General features: G+C 52.6%; 2 protein-coding genes and 1 long non-coding RNA gene across 3 annotated transcripts in view; 1 reads left to right on the forward strand and 2 right to left on the reverse strand.

The window, feature by feature from the left end:
- LOC102129566 (UL16-binding protein 2) overlaps positions 1 to 16366 on the reverse strand; it is a 39830-nt gene that overhangs the window by 6128 nt on the left and 17336 nt on the right. The window lies entirely within an intron of this gene.
- Positions 1986 to 8174, forward strand: LOC141410071 (uncharacterized). The gene is made up of 2 exons (XR_012433535.1): positions 1986 to 2169; positions 4596 to 8174. It is a non-coding gene; the product is annotated as an uncharacterized lncRNA (long non-coding RNA).
- LOC102130198 (UL16-binding protein 1) lies at positions 2419 to 16178 on the reverse strand. The gene is made up of 5 exons (XM_005552109.5): positions 16031 to 16178; positions 8211 to 8474; positions 7721 to 7996; positions 6942 to 7073; positions 2419 to 5713 (listed from the first exon to the last, which is right to left on the reverse strand). Exons 1-4 carry the CDS (start codon positions 16113 to 16115, stop codon positions 6964 to 6966), a joined length of 735 nt encoding a protein of 244 aa, XP_005552166.3. The 5' UTR covers positions 16116 to 16178; the 3' UTR covers positions 2419 to 5713; positions 6942 to 6963.

Raw genomic sequence — 16366 nt, forward strand, 5'->3', positions numbered from 1 at the left:
AACAGGACACAGATATATACATATATGTATATATATATGAGTTTATTAGGGAGAATTGGCACACGGGATTTCAAGGTGAAGTCCAATGGTAGACCGTCTGCAAACTGGGGAAGAGGGAAGCCAGTAAAGGCCAGTCCAAGTCTGAAAGCCTCAATACCCGGGAAGCCCACAGGGCAGACTTCAGCCCCCGCCAAAGCTCCCAGAGCCCCCGGAAGTGTGAAACTGCTGGTGCAAGTCCCAGAGCCCTAAGGCAAAAGAACCTGCAGTCTGATGTCCAAGGAGGAAGGAAGCAAGAACCCCCAGGGAAGACAGAGAGAAGCCAGAGAGCTCCGCCCACAGGGTCACCCCACCCTCTCCTGCCTGCTCTCTTCTAGCCCAGCTGGCAGCCCATGGTATGGTACCCGCCCACACTGATGGGGATCTTCGTCCCCCAGTTCCCGGACTCAAATGTCGTTCTCCTCTTGCAACACCCTGACAGACACGCCCAGAAAGAATACATTACCAGCCACTTAGGCATCCCTTAATCCAATCCACTGGCCAGCTAATATTCACCATCACAGCCCGCCAGGCCACACTCTCATCCACACTCCACCCCAACTCCAGCTCCCTGCGCTCTGCCTCTGGCAGGGGTGAAGGATCCAGTCTCTCCATGTCCTCACTGTGATTATGATGACAGCCATCCTACTAGGTGTGAGGTGGCATCTTCTTGTGGCTGTGATTTGCCTTTCCCTAATGGCTACAGATGTTGAGCCTCTTTTCATGGGCTTAGTGACCAATGTATACTTCTCTGGAGAAATGTTCATTCAAAACCTTTCCACATATTTATATTGCATTATTTCTCTTTACAATATTGAGTTGTAAGAGTGCTTTATATATTCGGGATACCAGTCCCTTACCAGGTATATAATTTGCACATATTTTCTCCATGCTGTAAGTTGTCTTTTCACTTTCTAAATGCCATTCTTTTCGAAGCAAAGAAGTTTCACCTTTGGAAGAAGTCAAATCAAACTATTTTTCTTTTGTCAGTATTGCCTTGGTATATACTACTTTAGCAGCCTTAGCCAAACCCCAAGTCACAAAGATTTACTTTCATGTTTTCTTTTCTTTTTCTTTCTTTCCCTTCCTTTCTTTTCCTTTTTTCTTCCTTCGTTCCTTCTTCCTTCCTTCCTTCCCTTCTCTTTCCTTCCTACCTTCCTTCCTTCGTTCCTTCCCTCCTTCCTTCCTTATTTCTTTTCTTGACAAAGTTTCACTCTTGTTCCCCAGGCTGGAGTACAGTGGCGCAGTCTTGGCTCACTTCAACCTCTGTCTCCCGGGTTCAAGCAATTCCCCTGTCTCAGCCTCCTGAGTAGGTAGGATTACAGGCACCTGCCACTATGCATGGTTAATTTTTGTACTTTTAGCAGAAATGGGGTTTCACCATGTTGGCCAGGCTGGTCTCGAACTCCTGACCTCAAGTGGTTCACCCACTTCAGCTTCACAAAGTGCTGGGGTTACAGGCGTGAGCCACCATGCCTGGCCATCCAGCCCCATTCTTGAGGGCTTTTCTCTCATAACATAATAACCGATCAAATCCTCCCTCTCCTAGTACACATTAGGCACTATGTTTGGGGGGACATACACATTCCGTCTCTAGCACCACCTCTGCTGAGTCCTGTCTCCACGGAAGTGAGGAAGCCGAACAGTCTCCTCCGCACAGTCTCCCCTTGACTGCCATTGCCTCGGAGTGACACTGAGAACTCACTAAGGCCAATGGCTGGGCTTCCTTAGGGACAGTTCCAGGGACTGGTTCCTTGTTTGTAACTGGGGATCCTTCCCTGCTTCTTTGCACCTCTTGTGTTTTTTTGAGATGAAACTGAATGTTTACAAGAATACAATGTGACAGCTCTGGAAATCAGATGTCCCCTCTGTTCAACGTGTGTTGCTGCTGCTTGTTTAGTGACTTTCTGGATGGATCTTATAACATCGGTATTCTCTGTCTCAGGTGGACCCTGAAGTCTCTGCTCAGTTAGGTGAGCTTGGACAGAGGTTTGCATCAATGCCTTCAGTCGGTGACTCTCTCCCCAGTGCTGAGAGCTTTGTGTGTGTGGTGCACTCCTGCCCCTGCCGCACTCAGGCAGGCAGCTGATGTCACCACTGCAGCTCCACTTCCTGCCTGAACAGAACCTCCAGGTCAGCCAAAGGTCAGAGATGTGGCCTTCTCAGGTGCTTCCTGGGCATGTGTCAGCCTCTATGCTCATCTCATTCCCCAAGTATTTCTCTCAATTTCCCCCACTAGCCTCTTGTTTGCCCCACATGCAAACGGTGGGGTTGTACAGTTGCAATTATTGCTTTTAGCCAGTGCTCTGAGGATCTGGCTTTTCCCTAGAAAGAGACCTCGGGTCAAACAATGACAAGCCCAGTGAATGGGGCTTTTCCAGTGAGTCCCAGACAGGCCAAATAGAGTTCTCTGGGGCTGGGGCTTTTGAAGGGCTCCAAACCCCATGTGCCCTTCCAGCAAGTGGAGACTGTGATCTTGCAGCTGTCACTGACATGGTTGGTCCAGTGTTTTCTGGGCATAATAAATCGGGATATATTGTGCAAACAAGAAATGGAAAGAAATGTTAGGAAGAAGAATACAAATTTTCAAGCACGAATTCGGGAGTATTAGAAAAAAACAATGAGGAAAAGGGCAAGGCTGGCTTTGTTGTAGTTAACCTGATGGAGAAACGCAGCTGTCTGCAATAGCGGGCTCGAGCTGTTAGGTTCCTCTGCAATGCCGAGAGCACCTCCACAACTGGCCCTACATCATCCTCTCTCCTGAGGCTGAATGCAGCTCTTGGGCCTTCAGTGCCAAGGAAGCCACAGTCTCAGACCAGAGGAAGGGCTGAGGATGACAGTGGAAAAGGAGGTGGTGGGTGCAGAAGGAGAAGGCTGACAGCAAGGATTTCCTGAGGATAAGCAAAAACGTCACTTGAAAATGGATAAAAAAGTAAGGGTATAAAGAGCAAGATGGAAATCATCTGTAATTCCATTATGGAGTGCTTAATTTTAGGGTTTTGGCACTTTCTTATATAATTATTATACAATTATCATCATACAAATTTTTATACAATTATCATCAGACAACTTATGATTATTTTCAATGACTAGAGTTTATCTTTTTGAGCTGGGTTTGGGTTCATAGTGCAGAGTTCTCTCACTTTGGTCAGTTAACCCCATTTGTTTTTGGCCTTGTGTCATTTTATTTATTCATCTTTAATTTCAAACTATATAATAAAAGGTACATATACAGATTTTTTACATGGGTAGATTCTGGGAGGCTGAGGCTTGGTGTCCCAATGATCCCATCGCCTAAACAGTAAGCATGATACCTAACAGGTGATTTTTCAGCCCAGGTGATCCTCCTTTCTCCCCGATCTGGTGATTTCTAGCATCTGTGGTTCATGTGAATTCAATGTTTAGCTGCCACTTTCAAATGGGAACATGCAGTATGTGGTTTTCTGTTCTTGCATTAGGTTGCTTAGGATAATAGCCTCTAGTTCCATCCATGTTGCTGAAAACAACATGATTTTGCTGTGTTTCGTGGCTGCATAGATTTCCATGGTGTCTATGTACCACATTTTTTTCATTCAATTCACTGTTGCTGGGCACTTAGGTTGATTCTGTGTCCTTGCTAGTGAGAATAGCACTGCAATGAATATATTGATGAAGTTGTCTTTTTGATAAAATGAATTATTTTCCTGTGGATATATCCTGAGTACTGGGATTGCTGGGTAGAATGGTAGTTCCATTTTAAGTTCTTGGAGGAATCTCCAAACTGCTTTCCATAGTGGCTGAACACCTTTGCTTTCCCACCAACAGTGTCTGTTTCCTTTTCTCTGCAGCCTCAACAACATCTCCGACTTTATGACTGGTAAGAGATAGTAACTCATTGCAGTTTTGATTTGCACTTATCTGATGATTAGTGATATTGAGCATTTTTTATGCTTGTTGACCAATTGTAGGTCTTCTTTTGAAAAGTGTCTGTTCATGTCTTTGCCCAATTTTAATTGGGTTTTTTCTTCTTGCTTGTTGAATTGTTTAAGTTCCTTGTAGATTCTGGATATTGGACCTTTGTCAGATGCATACTTTGCAAATAGTTTCCCCCATTCTACAGGCTGTCTGTTTAGTGTGTTGCTAGTGTCTTTTTCTGTGCAGAAGCTCTTTAGTTTAATGAGGTCCCATTTGTCAATTTTTTTGTTGTTGTTGCAATTGTTTTTAGTGTCTTCTTCATGAAATCTTTGCCAGGTCCTATGTCCGCATTGGTATTTCTTAGGTTATATTCCAGGATTTTTGCAGTTTTAGTACTTACATTTAAATCTTTCACCCATATCAAGTTATTTTATATATATGGGGAGAGCTAGGGGCTCAGTTTCCTTCTTCTGTATGTGGCTGGCTGGATATCCCAGCACTAATTTTCGAATAGGGAGTCTTTCCCACATTGCTCATTTCTGTTGAAGATTAGATGGCTGTAGGTGTGCAGGTTTATTTCAGGGCTTTACATTATTTTATTTACTAAATAAAATAATCATGAATGTAATATTTTCATATTAAATAATTAAAAATTTCTACAACAGGCACTGTGGTTCATGTCTGCAATCCCAGAGCATTGGGAGGCCAAGGTGGGAGGATTGCTCAAGGCCAAGATTTGAAGACCATCCTGGGCAACATAGGAAGACTTTATCTCTACCTAAAATAAAACAATTTGCCGGGCCTAGTGGCATGCGCCTGTAGTCCCAGCTATTCCAGAGGCTGAGTCTAGAGGATCACTTGAGCCCAGAAGTTGGAGATTACAGTTAGTGATGAGTATGCCGCTTCACTCCAATATGGTTGACAGAATGAGGAACTGTAAAAAGCCATAAAAAAGGATTATAACAATTCTTGGTCAGCAACACACTAAACAGCTTGTAGAATGGGGGAAACTATTTGCAAAGTATGCATCTGACAAAGGTCCAATATCCAGAATCTACAAGGAACTTAAACAATTCAACAAGCAAGAAGAAAAAACCCAATTAAAATTGGGCAAAGACATGAAAGGATACTTTTCAAAAGAAGACCTACAATTGGCCAACAAACACGAAAAAATGCTTCATATCACTAATCATCAGATAAGTGCAAATCAAAACCGCAATGAGTTACCATCTCTAACCAGTCACAAAGTCAGAGATGGTGGTGAGGCTGCAGAGAAAAGGAAACAGACATTGTTGGTGGGAAAGCAAATGTGTTCAGCTGCTATGGAAAGCAGTTTGGAGATTTCTCCAAGAATTTAAAATGGAAAGGATCCCTGAGCTCTGAAGTCCAGCATGCTATTTTACTAGCGATACTGTTTGGAAGAATAAGGTCATGCTTCAGAGAAGTGTCTGCTTTTCCACAATCAAAGAAGTAGAAAGAAAATGCGTTTTGCTGGGATTTCTTGTTCAGTTAAAACTTGTGCAGAAATTCCATCCGTTAGCACTGAGAGAAAGTGGCAGAAGACGTTAAGAAAAATGGCTGCTAGGATCATCAGCAAAGGTAATGAGTGGCATGAGACGCTGAGTCTACAACGTCCTCATCATCTCCTGGGGGCCTGTGGGCTTGCTAAGGCTTGCACTCCTGCTTTCCAGAAAGGCACAGTGGTGAGTAGACAGGCGACCTCCCTGAAGGGAGAGCAGGAACCAGAACAGGCTAACAGAGGCTTCTTGATATCATCTTCCACCTTCAGAAAAGATGAAGCGTTGGTTTAAGTGGCTGAGAAAAACCTGGGTCTGTTCTCCTGGGTGATCCCTTCCAGGCCCTCCCCATTTCGGAGCCTCTTCCCCAAATAAGGAACATGTTTTTCCCTCCAAACCTACCCTTGGCTCTGCAGCCTGTCCCAACCTCCACCCTCCTTCACCACACCACAGAGCCAGCCCAGGTCCTGTTACAGCGCATGAGGGCTCAGAATTGAGGCTGGTAATGAGGGTTGTGCACCCCCAGGGAGGGCCTGCTCCCCCTTCTCACGGAGGGGTCTAGAGGACCTGGGGGAGCCCTGTCCAAAGAGAGGTCTTTGTATCCGTGTTCCCTGGCCTTGGGTGGGCTTGCAGGCAAACCTCCTTCTTTCCCCTTTGCTCTCAACCTCTCCTCTCCCTGGGAGCTGCACCCATAGCTTTGAATGGGACTGCCCCTGCCCCGCCCCATTCATTCCTAACCAAGTTCAGTGGTGGGCTTGGAACTCCAGCAGCAGCTCAGCTGCCCTGCCCGAGTCCACTCTGCTCCAGGCAGGGCCATCAGCTGGCTCAGGATCTGGAGTGTGCAGGAGGCAGAATGGCAGGGGCATCGCCCCAGGACCCGGCCAGGAATCCCATGGGTCCAACGGGCCTGGCTTTTTCTTGAACCTCAGTCCGGACATGCTCCACTCTTCACCTTCTACCTTAACTGCTGGGACCTGAGCTGCTTTCTCTGGGAATGCAGCCTTTGGAATTGGGTGGGAGAAGGCCCTCACAGCCCCCTCGTCCTGGGATTCTTCCAGATCACTCTCTTTGTAGCCTTCTCCAGGGACACCCTTTCTCTTGACATCCTAGATGAAGTGGTCATGCTGCTCCTCTCCTACTGTGCAGACTGCCCATGCCTGAGTTCCTGCTGCCTGCAGGCCACATACCGCTACCCTTCCCAAATAGGAACCTGCTCTGAAACAGGCCTGAACTGGCTGAACCCTCTCAAGCTCAATATGCCTTAAGCCTTGGTATGGGCCCCTCCCTTTCCCTCTGGCCTCTGACAGTGAGAATCCATCAGAACTCAAGGTTGAGCTGCCCAGGTCATTGCCAACAGGTGACACCAGGTCTCATTCATCTGTCTCATGTCAGGATGAGTAGTTCCCGGCCTCTGGGACTCTGGGAATTCTCCTTCCACGTCCTCCCATCTCACCCATCTGCCCCTTGCTCCCCTCCCAATATTGCCCACAGTACCTGTCACTCTAAACAAGTCTCCTCAGCTGCCAGCTAGAATGAAGCAGAGGAGGATGATAAGGAGGCTCCAGGGAATGAGAGTGGTGGCCATGGCTTTGGGGTGGGTTGTGCCTTGGGCCAGAGAAGGTGGTTCTGAAATGGAAACACAGGAGTGACAACCCTTGTCGAGGCCGCAAATCTTAGGGGATGCCTCCTCAGCTCCTGCCACCCTAGGTCATCCTGGAAGGCAGAGCTTTTGCTCCCCTCTGCTGTGGGGCAACCTCTGGGACAGGTCCTGGGGTAGGAAGGGAGAGGGGGTGTCCCCTGTCCTCAGGGAGCTCACACAGCTGCTGAGGGAAGCAAGGTGACAACATAGCCCACCCTCCTGCCATGGAGAAAGAGGAGGTGATGTCCCAGGGCCAAAGAGGGGAGGGTCTTGGGCCCTGGCATTGGAGGTGATTTTGATGGATTTACAGAAACAGATGAGGGGAGAGGAAAGAAACGGCAATTCTAGGAGGAAGGAACACTAATGAAAAAGATATGGAAACACTGACACCCACAGATTTGAGGTTGGTGAGAAATGCACCATGGGTGGAGCAGAAGCAAGTGCAGGGAGGAAGAGGAGTCAGGAGGAAGAAGTGAGAGGAGGATGAGATAGCACAGGCATGCCAGCACCCCCAGGAGGAGCCCCCCATGAGGGGGTCATGTTCACACTCACTCAAACACTCACACACATGCAGTCACACACTCAGACACCGGACTGATAAGATCTGAACTCCTTTTTTTCCCCTCTCACTTACTTGTTGGATCCAGCATTTGTTCCCAGTACATCAAAAATTCTTCAAGCCATGTCTTACAATCCCCCATTGAAATCTTCTGAAAGAACATGGTCACCTCCGTGTTCTTCTCCCACTTCTCTTTCATCTTCTTGGCTCCAGGATGAAGTGCTGTCCACTTTCTGTTGTTTGAGTCAAAGAGGAGGAACGTCTGTCCATTGAAGAGGAACTGCCAAGATCCTCTGCCGTGTCCATGGGCTTCGTGCTCACAAGACATCTGGGCCTGCAGAATGAGGGGCTCTGCCCCATTGGAAAGAGATCAGCTCTGATCTTGACAAGTCCTGAGCCCCACCCTGCTTCCTTTCCTGGCTCCTGGACTTGCTCTCTCTGCTGCATCCTGTTCATGCTTCTCAGCCTCTTGTGTGACACAAACTTCTGATTTATTTTTTACATGAAACCAATAAATGCCTCTAAGTTACTACTGTGTCTGCTCCCTGGGCCATTTTAAACTTACCAATGGGCATTAAATTCTCCACTTGAAAGTCAGGCAGTTGCCCTTTGAGGAAATCCACCACGTCTCTTAAGGTTTCAGTCTGTTCTTCCCAGGTTTTTGTGACATTGACTTTCTTCCCCAGAGAAGCAAAGGCTTTGGCCTTGTGGTTAACACAGTCATAGTGAAGAAAAGGCCTTTCATCCACCAGGCCTTGAACTTCACACCATCGTGGTTCAGGTCTGAACTTAGGAGTGATGATGAAGTCATAGGAAAGACAGTGTTTGACTGTGGAAGAAAAACACAGGAGGGGGTTGGTGTGGTGGGAAGTGGAACCTAAATCCCCCCCTCCCCCTTATAGTGACTGCAAGTAAATACTTCTGAGGAGCTGGGCTGGCAGAGCAAGATGTGCCAGCCAGGACTGTCATGAAAACTAGCTAATGACTAGAGCGTCTCCTTGCTTGAATACATGGAGGGGAAGGTTCCTGCAGCCGTGAAACCACATGGCCCCTCCAGACATGTCCCACATGCTCCGTGCCCACATCGGTCAGCACATGACCTTGTCGTGGATGTGCCAGGCCTGTTGTGGCAGGAAAAGGCCTGGATGAGGAGGACCCACAGCAGCAGTCTGTGTGGACTGCAGGAGGCGGGAGAGGGTGTGGGAGCTGCCCTTGGATGCTCCAGCACAGTGTGTGGGTGGGGAGGGCAGAATTCAGTTTTGATAAGCAAGTGATTATTGTCACGGGTCACAGGATTTAATACGTTGGCAAAGCCCCGACGAAGTTGCCCATCTGCTATGAGCATGAATTCCTGGAACCTTGGAAAGGGATGGTTCACAGGGCAGGTAGTGGAAAATCCAGAACTTCTAAGTCAGGGTATAGAGGAAAGAACCAAAAGGCTCAGAGAAGCGCCCATGCCAGAGTGACTGCAGTATGAAAATCCAGAACGATGTCCATCCTCTGGGCTCATGGGATGCCTGGAGGACTCCTGTTTACTGAGCATATAAAGAAGGCCCTGGGATAAGGCAGCAGACTGTCAGGAAGCCCAGGGATGCCTGTTGCTGAAGGCCGGGATTGGGGGTAGGAAATGCTGTTCCTGAAATGGGCTCCCCAGTAGTAATGGTGATGGAAAATCCTGAAATAAGAGATCTCAATTGGAGGCCGTCAACTGTCAGGAGGAAGGAGGGTGCAATGATGGAAATAATTAAAGAAGTCACAATGCCAGCTGGGGCCCTCAGCCATACAAAGGTATGCCCATGGCTCATAGAACAAAGGAGTCAAAGATCCAAAAGAAATGGAAACTCAACCTGAATACTGCTAGAGTTAAATAATTACAGCAAACAAAGACAAAATGCAAGGATGGATGACCTGGAGGCTGAAAGGAGTCACCCCAGGAAATAACTGAGCTCCTTTGCCCAGCTTTGAGAACTAAGTCACATCTCAGACCCAGAGTCCATTACTAAAAGGAGAGTCCAGAGGCCCTGGTGGGCTCCTTCAACCCCACAGCAACTGCAATGACTCCTTCAGACTCTCTCACAGAGCCAGATAGGGCATTCGCTCTGGTAAGTGTATACTATGAAACAGCAAATACCCAGACACTCCTGGTGGACACAGTGTGTGGTCTGACATCCTCGCAGGGACCAGAAGCATTAACTTGCTCCTCTATTACTCATGAGGTGCATTTAGGGCAAAGTAACAGACGGACACCTGTGTCAGGTCCAGCTTACAGGGATGTGCTGGGTTCCTAGACCCATTCAATAGTAATTTCACATTTCCTGGATTCGTACTGGGAATGGATAGTGTTTGTAGTTAATGTAGTAACTATTATAGGTTGTGCTGGTCATATGACCTCCCCTGTCACTATTCAACTCTGCTCTTGTAGCTGGGATGCAACCATACACACTCTGTGATGAGGGGTGTCGCTGGACCTACCAATATGGCTATTTGACCCTGGAGTCCCTAAGATCCCAGAGACGTGTGGTTGGAAAAGGTGCTATGTGGATTTCATGGCAATTGCCAACTGCAGAATCACAACAGGGTCCCCTAGTGCTCAGAAGCAAGGCTGTGCCACTCACAGCAGCAAAATCCCCTCAGTTAAAAGAGGCTCCAGGTGTGGTCCTGGGCCCTGGTGGAGATGGGCCTCCAGCTATGGGAGGGCAGTGACCACACAGCCTCAGAGCTGCCCATCACAGGGTGTGCTCCTCACCCTTTAGGTCATTAGGAAGGTAGGCCCAGCAGTGAGAAGACACAGGTGGGTCTCGAGATGGGCAGGAGCAGGGCCACAGGGAACCAAGAAGCTGCACAAGCAGTTGGCTCTGATCCCCAGGACACCACATGGGTGCACCCCTCACCCTCCGCTCACACCTGAGGCTTCAGGGAGGGTCCGTGATCACCCTGAGGGACCGATGATGCCACTCAGCAGCAAAGGAGGGGAGCAGTAGGCCTGGAACCATAGAACCTCCATTCACATCCATCACATCCACACCACCCAGAAGCCACAGGCAGGGTAGGACACACCTGTGACTCTTCAACTTACATTACTTGGAGATGACACCCTGGGGGATGGGGCAGCAATTCTGAGGACACAGCATGTACCCTCATCTGGGGTCAGCAACCTAGGATGGTGTCCACATCTGGTCTCCCTTTTATCTGCAGGTTGCCGTTGCCTGCTGTTGCTGTACCAAGGGACAGCACTTGACACACAGTACCCATGGCCAGCAAGGACCAAAGTGCCTTCAGCCTTTCCTTTCTAGAAAGGGTTTGCTGACTCCTCTCTGTGTAGTGACTGTTCTGTATAACCCTATCTCCCCAGCAGGAAGAAGAGGCGGGTCTGGGACCCAAGGGAAGTAGTGGGCGCCTCTACTCAGGGGCGCTCCCAGGGTCATCCTGGGGGAAATGGTCCTTCCCATTCCCCCTGCACTAAGTTATGTGGAAAGTGTGGGGTGTGTTTGCTGGGGTGTGTCCTCAGGCAAAAGGGGAGAAGGTGCTAGTTGCTGGGGGAGGTGCTAAGGGCTCCTTCATGGATAGGGAGGTGAGGGAGGCCTGTGTGGTGACTGGGGTGAGCTGAGACGGAGAGTGAAAGGATGCGACCTGGGTGGTGAAAGTGAATGGTGAGGGGAGGGGTAGGAAGTGTCTGGTGAGTCCCTGGGTGCAGGTGAGTGTCTGCCCCAAAGTGTAGGGGGAAGTTCCAGGGCAGGAAGCCCTGAAGGTGCTGGAAGGTTTGTGTGGTGAAGAGCAGGTCAGAGCAGAGCAGGGCTGTGGATGGTGAGGGGGTCTGTGATCGCGTCCCTGTGGAACTTCCCTTCACCCCTGTCCTGACCCCAGTTAGGGTTCGGGGATCTGGTTTTTTCTTCCCTAGGGTGAGTGGGGCTGCGGGTCTGCACCAGGGATCCCCGCCCCACCTTGCCCTCTGTAGCCCTTTGGCCCCTCCACCCTCCTGCGATTCCTTTTCAGCCTTCTTTGACACTCCCCTGGCCTGCGGGGCTAGCAGCAGCTGCAGAAGCGGACTCGGTGGAAAGGAGCCCCAGAGGGGAACTGAGTGCCTTCAGCCGGGCATGTTCAGGGAGATAGCGATGTTCAGAGACATCGCAATGTTTGGGGAGACTGCGATGTTCGGGGGGGATCGCGGTGTTCCGGGAGACCGCGATGTTCGGAGAGAGAGCGATGTTGGGGGCACCGCTATGTTCGAGGAGACCGCGATGTTCGGGGGGACCGCGATGTACGGGGAGACCGAGATGTTTGGGGAGACCATCAGCGATATTCGAGGAGACCGCGATGTTCAGAGAGACAGCAAGGTTCAGGGAGACCGCGACGTTCCGGGAAACCGCGATGTTCGGGGAGATCGCGCGGGTCCATCCAGAAGCTTCCTGACCTACGGGACAAGCAGCAGCCGGAGGAATTGGACCTGGCGTAAAAGAGCCGCGGAGGGGAACTGAGTGCCTTCAGCCGGGTGTGTTCGGGGAGATGGAGATGTTGGGGGAGATGGCGACTTTCGGGGAGACCAAGATGTTCGGGGGGACCGCGATGTTCGAGGAGACAGCGATGTTCAGGGAAACCGCGATGTTGGGGAGGACCGAGATGTTCGGACGGATAGCGATGTTCGGGTAGAACGCGATGTTAGGGGAGATGGTGCCGGTCCTTCTGAAGAAGGCAATGGTGCCGGTCCTTCTGAAGCCTCCTGGGGCAAGCAGCAGCCGCAGGAAGCCTACTAAGCGGAAAGGAGCCGCGGGGCGGAACTGAGTGCCCTCAGCAGGGCATGTTCAGGGAGATCGCGATGTTCGGGTAGACCGCGATGTTCAGGGGAACCGCGATGTTCGGGGAGACAGCGATGTTCGGAGAGACCGCGATGTTCCGGGGAAACGCTATGTTCCGGGAGACCGCGATGTTCGGGTAGAACGCGATGTTAGGGGAGATGGTGCCGGTCCTTCTGAAGAAGCCTCCTGGGGCAAGCAGCAGCCGCAGGAAGCCCACTAAGCGGAAAGGAGCCGCGGGGCGGAACTGAGTGCCCTCAGCAGGGCATGTTCAGGGAGATCGCGATGTTCGGGTAGACCGCGATGTTCGGGGAGACCAGGATGTTCGGAGAAACCGGGATATTCCGGGAGATGGCGATGTTAGGGTAGAAGGCGATGTTCTGAGAGATGGCGCGGGTCCTTCCAGAAGCCTCCTGGGGCAAGCAGAAGCCGCAGGAAGCCGACTGGGCGGAAAGGAGCCGCGGAGGGGAACTGAGGGCCCTCAGCAGGGCATGTTCGGGTTGATCGCAACGTTCGGGGAGATCGCAACGTTCGGGGAGATCGCAACGTTCGGGGAGACCGCAACGTTCGGAGAGATCGCGCCGGGGCACACAGAAGCTTCCTGGCCTGAGGGGCAAGCAGCAGCTGGAGGAATGGGACCTGGCGGAACGGAGCTGCGGAGGGGAACTGATTGCCTTCAGCCGGGCATGTTCCGGGAGATCGAGATGTTCGGGGAGATGGCGATTTTCGGGGAGACCGAGATGTTCGTGGGGACCGCGATGTTCGAAGAAACAGCGATGTTCGGGGAGACAGCGATGTTCCGGGGGAACGCTATGTTCGGGGAGACCGCGATGTTCGGGGGAACCGCGATGTTCGGGGAGACAGCGATGTTCGGAGAGACCGCGATGTTCGAGGAGACAGCAATGTTCGGGGAGACCGCGATGTTCGGGGAATCAGCGATGTTCGGAGAGACCGCGATGTTCGGGGAGACAGCGATGTTCGGAGAGACCGCGATGTTCGGGGAAACAGCGATGTTCGGAGAGACCGCGATGTTCGGCGCGACCGCGATGTTCGAGGAGACAGCAATGTTCGGGCGAACAGCGATGTTCGGGGAGACCGCGATGTTCGAGGAGACAGCAATGTTCGGGCGAACAGCGATGTTCGGGGAGACCGCGATGTTCGGGGAGACAGCGATGTTCGGAGAGACCGCGATGTTCGGGGCGACCGCGATGTTCAGGGGAACCGCGATGTTCGGGGAGACAGCGATGTTCGGAGAGACAGCGATGTTCGGAGAGACCGCGATGTTCCAGGGAAACGCTGTGTTCGGGGAGACCGCGATGTTCGGGTAGAACGCGATGTTAGGGGAGATGGTGCCGGTCCTTCTGAAGAAGCCTCCTGGGGCAAGCAGCAGCCGCAGGAAGCCCACTAAGCGGAAAGGAGCCGCGGGGCGGAACTGAGTGCCCTCAGCAGGGCATGTTCAGGGAGATCGCGATGTTCGGGTAGACCGCGATGTTCGGGGAGACCAGGATGTTCGGAGAAACCGGGATATTCCGGGAGATGGCGATGTTAGGGTAGAAGGCGATGTTCCGAGAGATGGCGCGGGTCCTTCCAGAAGCCTCCTGGGGCAAGCAGAAGCCGCAGGAAGCCGACTGGGCGGAAAGGAGCCGCGGAGGGGAACTGAGGGCCCTCAGCAGGGCATGTTCGGGTTGATCGCAACGTTCGGGGAGATCGCAACGTTCGGGGAGATCGCAACGTTCGGGGAGATCGCAACGTTCGGGGAGACCGCAACGTTCGGAGAGATCGCGCCGGGGCACACAGAAGCTTCCTGGCCTGCGGGGCAAGCAGCAGCTGGAGGAATGGGACCCGGCGGAACGGAGCTGCGGAGGGGAACTGATTGCCTTCAGCCGGGCATGTTCCGGGAGATCGAGATGTTCGGGGAGATGGCGATTTTCGGGGAGACCGAGATGTTCGTGGGGACCGCGATGTTCGAAGAAACAGCGATGTTCGGGGAGACAGCGATGTTCGGGGAGACAGCGATGTTCCGGGGGAACGCTATGTTCGGGGAGACCGCGATGTTCGCGGGAACCGCGATGTTCGGGGAGACAGCGATGTTCGGAGAGACCGCGATGTTCGAGGAGACAGCAATGTTCGGGGAGACCGCGATGTTCGGGGAATCAGCGACGTTCGGAGAGACCGCGATGTTCGAGGAGACAGCGATGTTCGGGGAGACCGCGATGTTCGGGGAATCAGCGACGTTCGGAGAGACCGCGATGTTCGGGGAAACAGCGATGTTCGGCGCGACCGCGATGTTCGAGGAGACAGCAATGTTCGGGCGAACAGCGATGTTCGGGGAGACCGCGATGTTCGGGGAGACAGCGATGTTCGGGGAGACCGCGATGTTCGGGGAATCAGCGACGTTCGGAGAGACCGCGATGTTCGAGGAGACAGCAATGTTCGGGCGAACAGGGATGTTCGGGGAGACCGCGATGTTCGAGGAGACAGCAACGTTCGGGCGAACAGCGATGTTCGGGGAGACCGCGATGTTCGGGGAGACAGCGATGTTCGGAGAGACCGCGATGTTCGGGGCGACCGCGATGTTCGAGGGAACCGCGATGTTCGGGGAGACAGCGATGTTCGGAGAGACAGCGATGTTCGGAGAGACCGCGATGTTCCGGGGAAACGCTATGTTCGGAGAGACCGCGATGTTCGGGTAGAAGGCGATGTTCCGGGAGATGGCGCCGGTCCTTCCAGAAGCCTCCTGGGGCAAGCAGAAGCCGCAGGAAGCCTACTAGGCGGAAAGGAGCCGCCGGGTGCAACTGAGTGCCGTCAGCGGGGCAAGTGTGGGGAGACCGCGATGTTCAGGGAGACGGCGATGTTGGGGGAGACCGCGATGTTCGGGGGAACCGGGATATTTGGGGAGACGGCGACGTTCCGGAAGACCGCGATGTTCGGGGAGACCGGGATGTTCGGGGAGATCGAGTTGTTCGGGGAGATAGCGATGTTAGGGGAGACCGGGATGTTCTGGGAGGATCGCGATGTTCCGGTAGAACGCGATGTTCTGGTAAAATGCGATGTTCAGGGAGATCGCGCCGGTCCTTTCAGGAGCCTCCTGGGGCAAGCAGAAGCCGCAGGAAGCCGACCAGGCGGAAAAGAGATCCCAACGTTTGGGGCGACCGCGACGTTCGGGGAAACCGCGATGTTCGGGGAGATAGCGCCGGTGCATCCAGAAGCTTCCTGGCCTGCGGGGCAAGCGGCAGCCGGAGGAATCGGACCCGGCGGAAAGGAGCCGCGGAGGCGAACTGAGTGCCTTCAGCCGGGCATGTTCGGGGAGATCGAGATGTTCCGGGAGACCGCGATGTTCCGGGAGATGGCGATTTTCGGGGAGACCGCGATGTTCGGGGAGACCGGGATGTTTGGGGAGATCGCGATGTTCAGGGGCACCGCGATGTTCGGGGGGACCGCGATATTCGGGGGAACGGCGATGTTCGGGAGACCGCGATGTTCCGGGAGATCGCGCCAGTCCTTGCAGAAGCCTCCCCTCCTCTGAAACCCTCTGCAGTGCTCAGCCCACCAGGTTTGGCCTCCCGCCCCACTTAGGCTCCATCCCCGAACTCACCGGCCCGCCCTGCCCCGGACCAGCCGGACAGCAGGTGCAGAAAGGAGAGGCACAGAAGGAACGCAGTGCTGGCGGTCGCTGCCATAGTAGACCTGGAGCGCAGGGGACAGGAGGCGCGGTCGAAGTGGAGTCCGGCTGATGAATCGCTTCGGAGCTCCCACGCCGGCTAATTATAAAGGCTGCCCAGACCCTCCCCTCTCCGCTTCGCGGCACCCCGCCCCGCCGTGGGCTGGGATCCAATGGGCGGGATCCTAGCCTGCCCTTGTTAGGGATGCTCCACCCCGTCACGCTGTCTTCTGGCAGCGGCCTGGCTGACGAAACTTTCCCCTCCAACCC

Source organism: Macaca fascicularis, chromosome 4 (assembly GCF_037993035.2).
Source record: "Macaca fascicularis isolate 582-1 chromosome 4, T2T-MFA8v1.1".
In the NCBI taxonomy this organism is placed as follows: domain Eukaryota; kingdom Metazoa; phylum Chordata; class Mammalia; order Primates; family Cercopithecidae; genus Macaca; species Macaca fascicularis.

What these genes read in the sequence shown, in the direction of transcription:
- LOC102130198 (XM_005552109.5), bottom strand. Translation starts at nt 16,115, where the DNA reads ATGGCAGCGACCGCCAGCACTGCGTTCCTTCTGTGCCTCTCCTTTCTG. An exon ending in GGAGAATTTAATGCCCATTG is followed by an intron (nt 7,997 to 8,210) that starts GTAAGTTTAAAA and finishes CCAATGGGGCAG; the next exon opens with AGCCCCTCATTCTGCAGGCC. An exon ending in ACAAATGCTGGATCCAACAA is followed by an intron (nt 7,074 to 7,720) that starts GTAAGTGAGAGG and finishes TTTCCATTTCAG; the next exon opens with AACCACCTTCTCTGGCCCAA.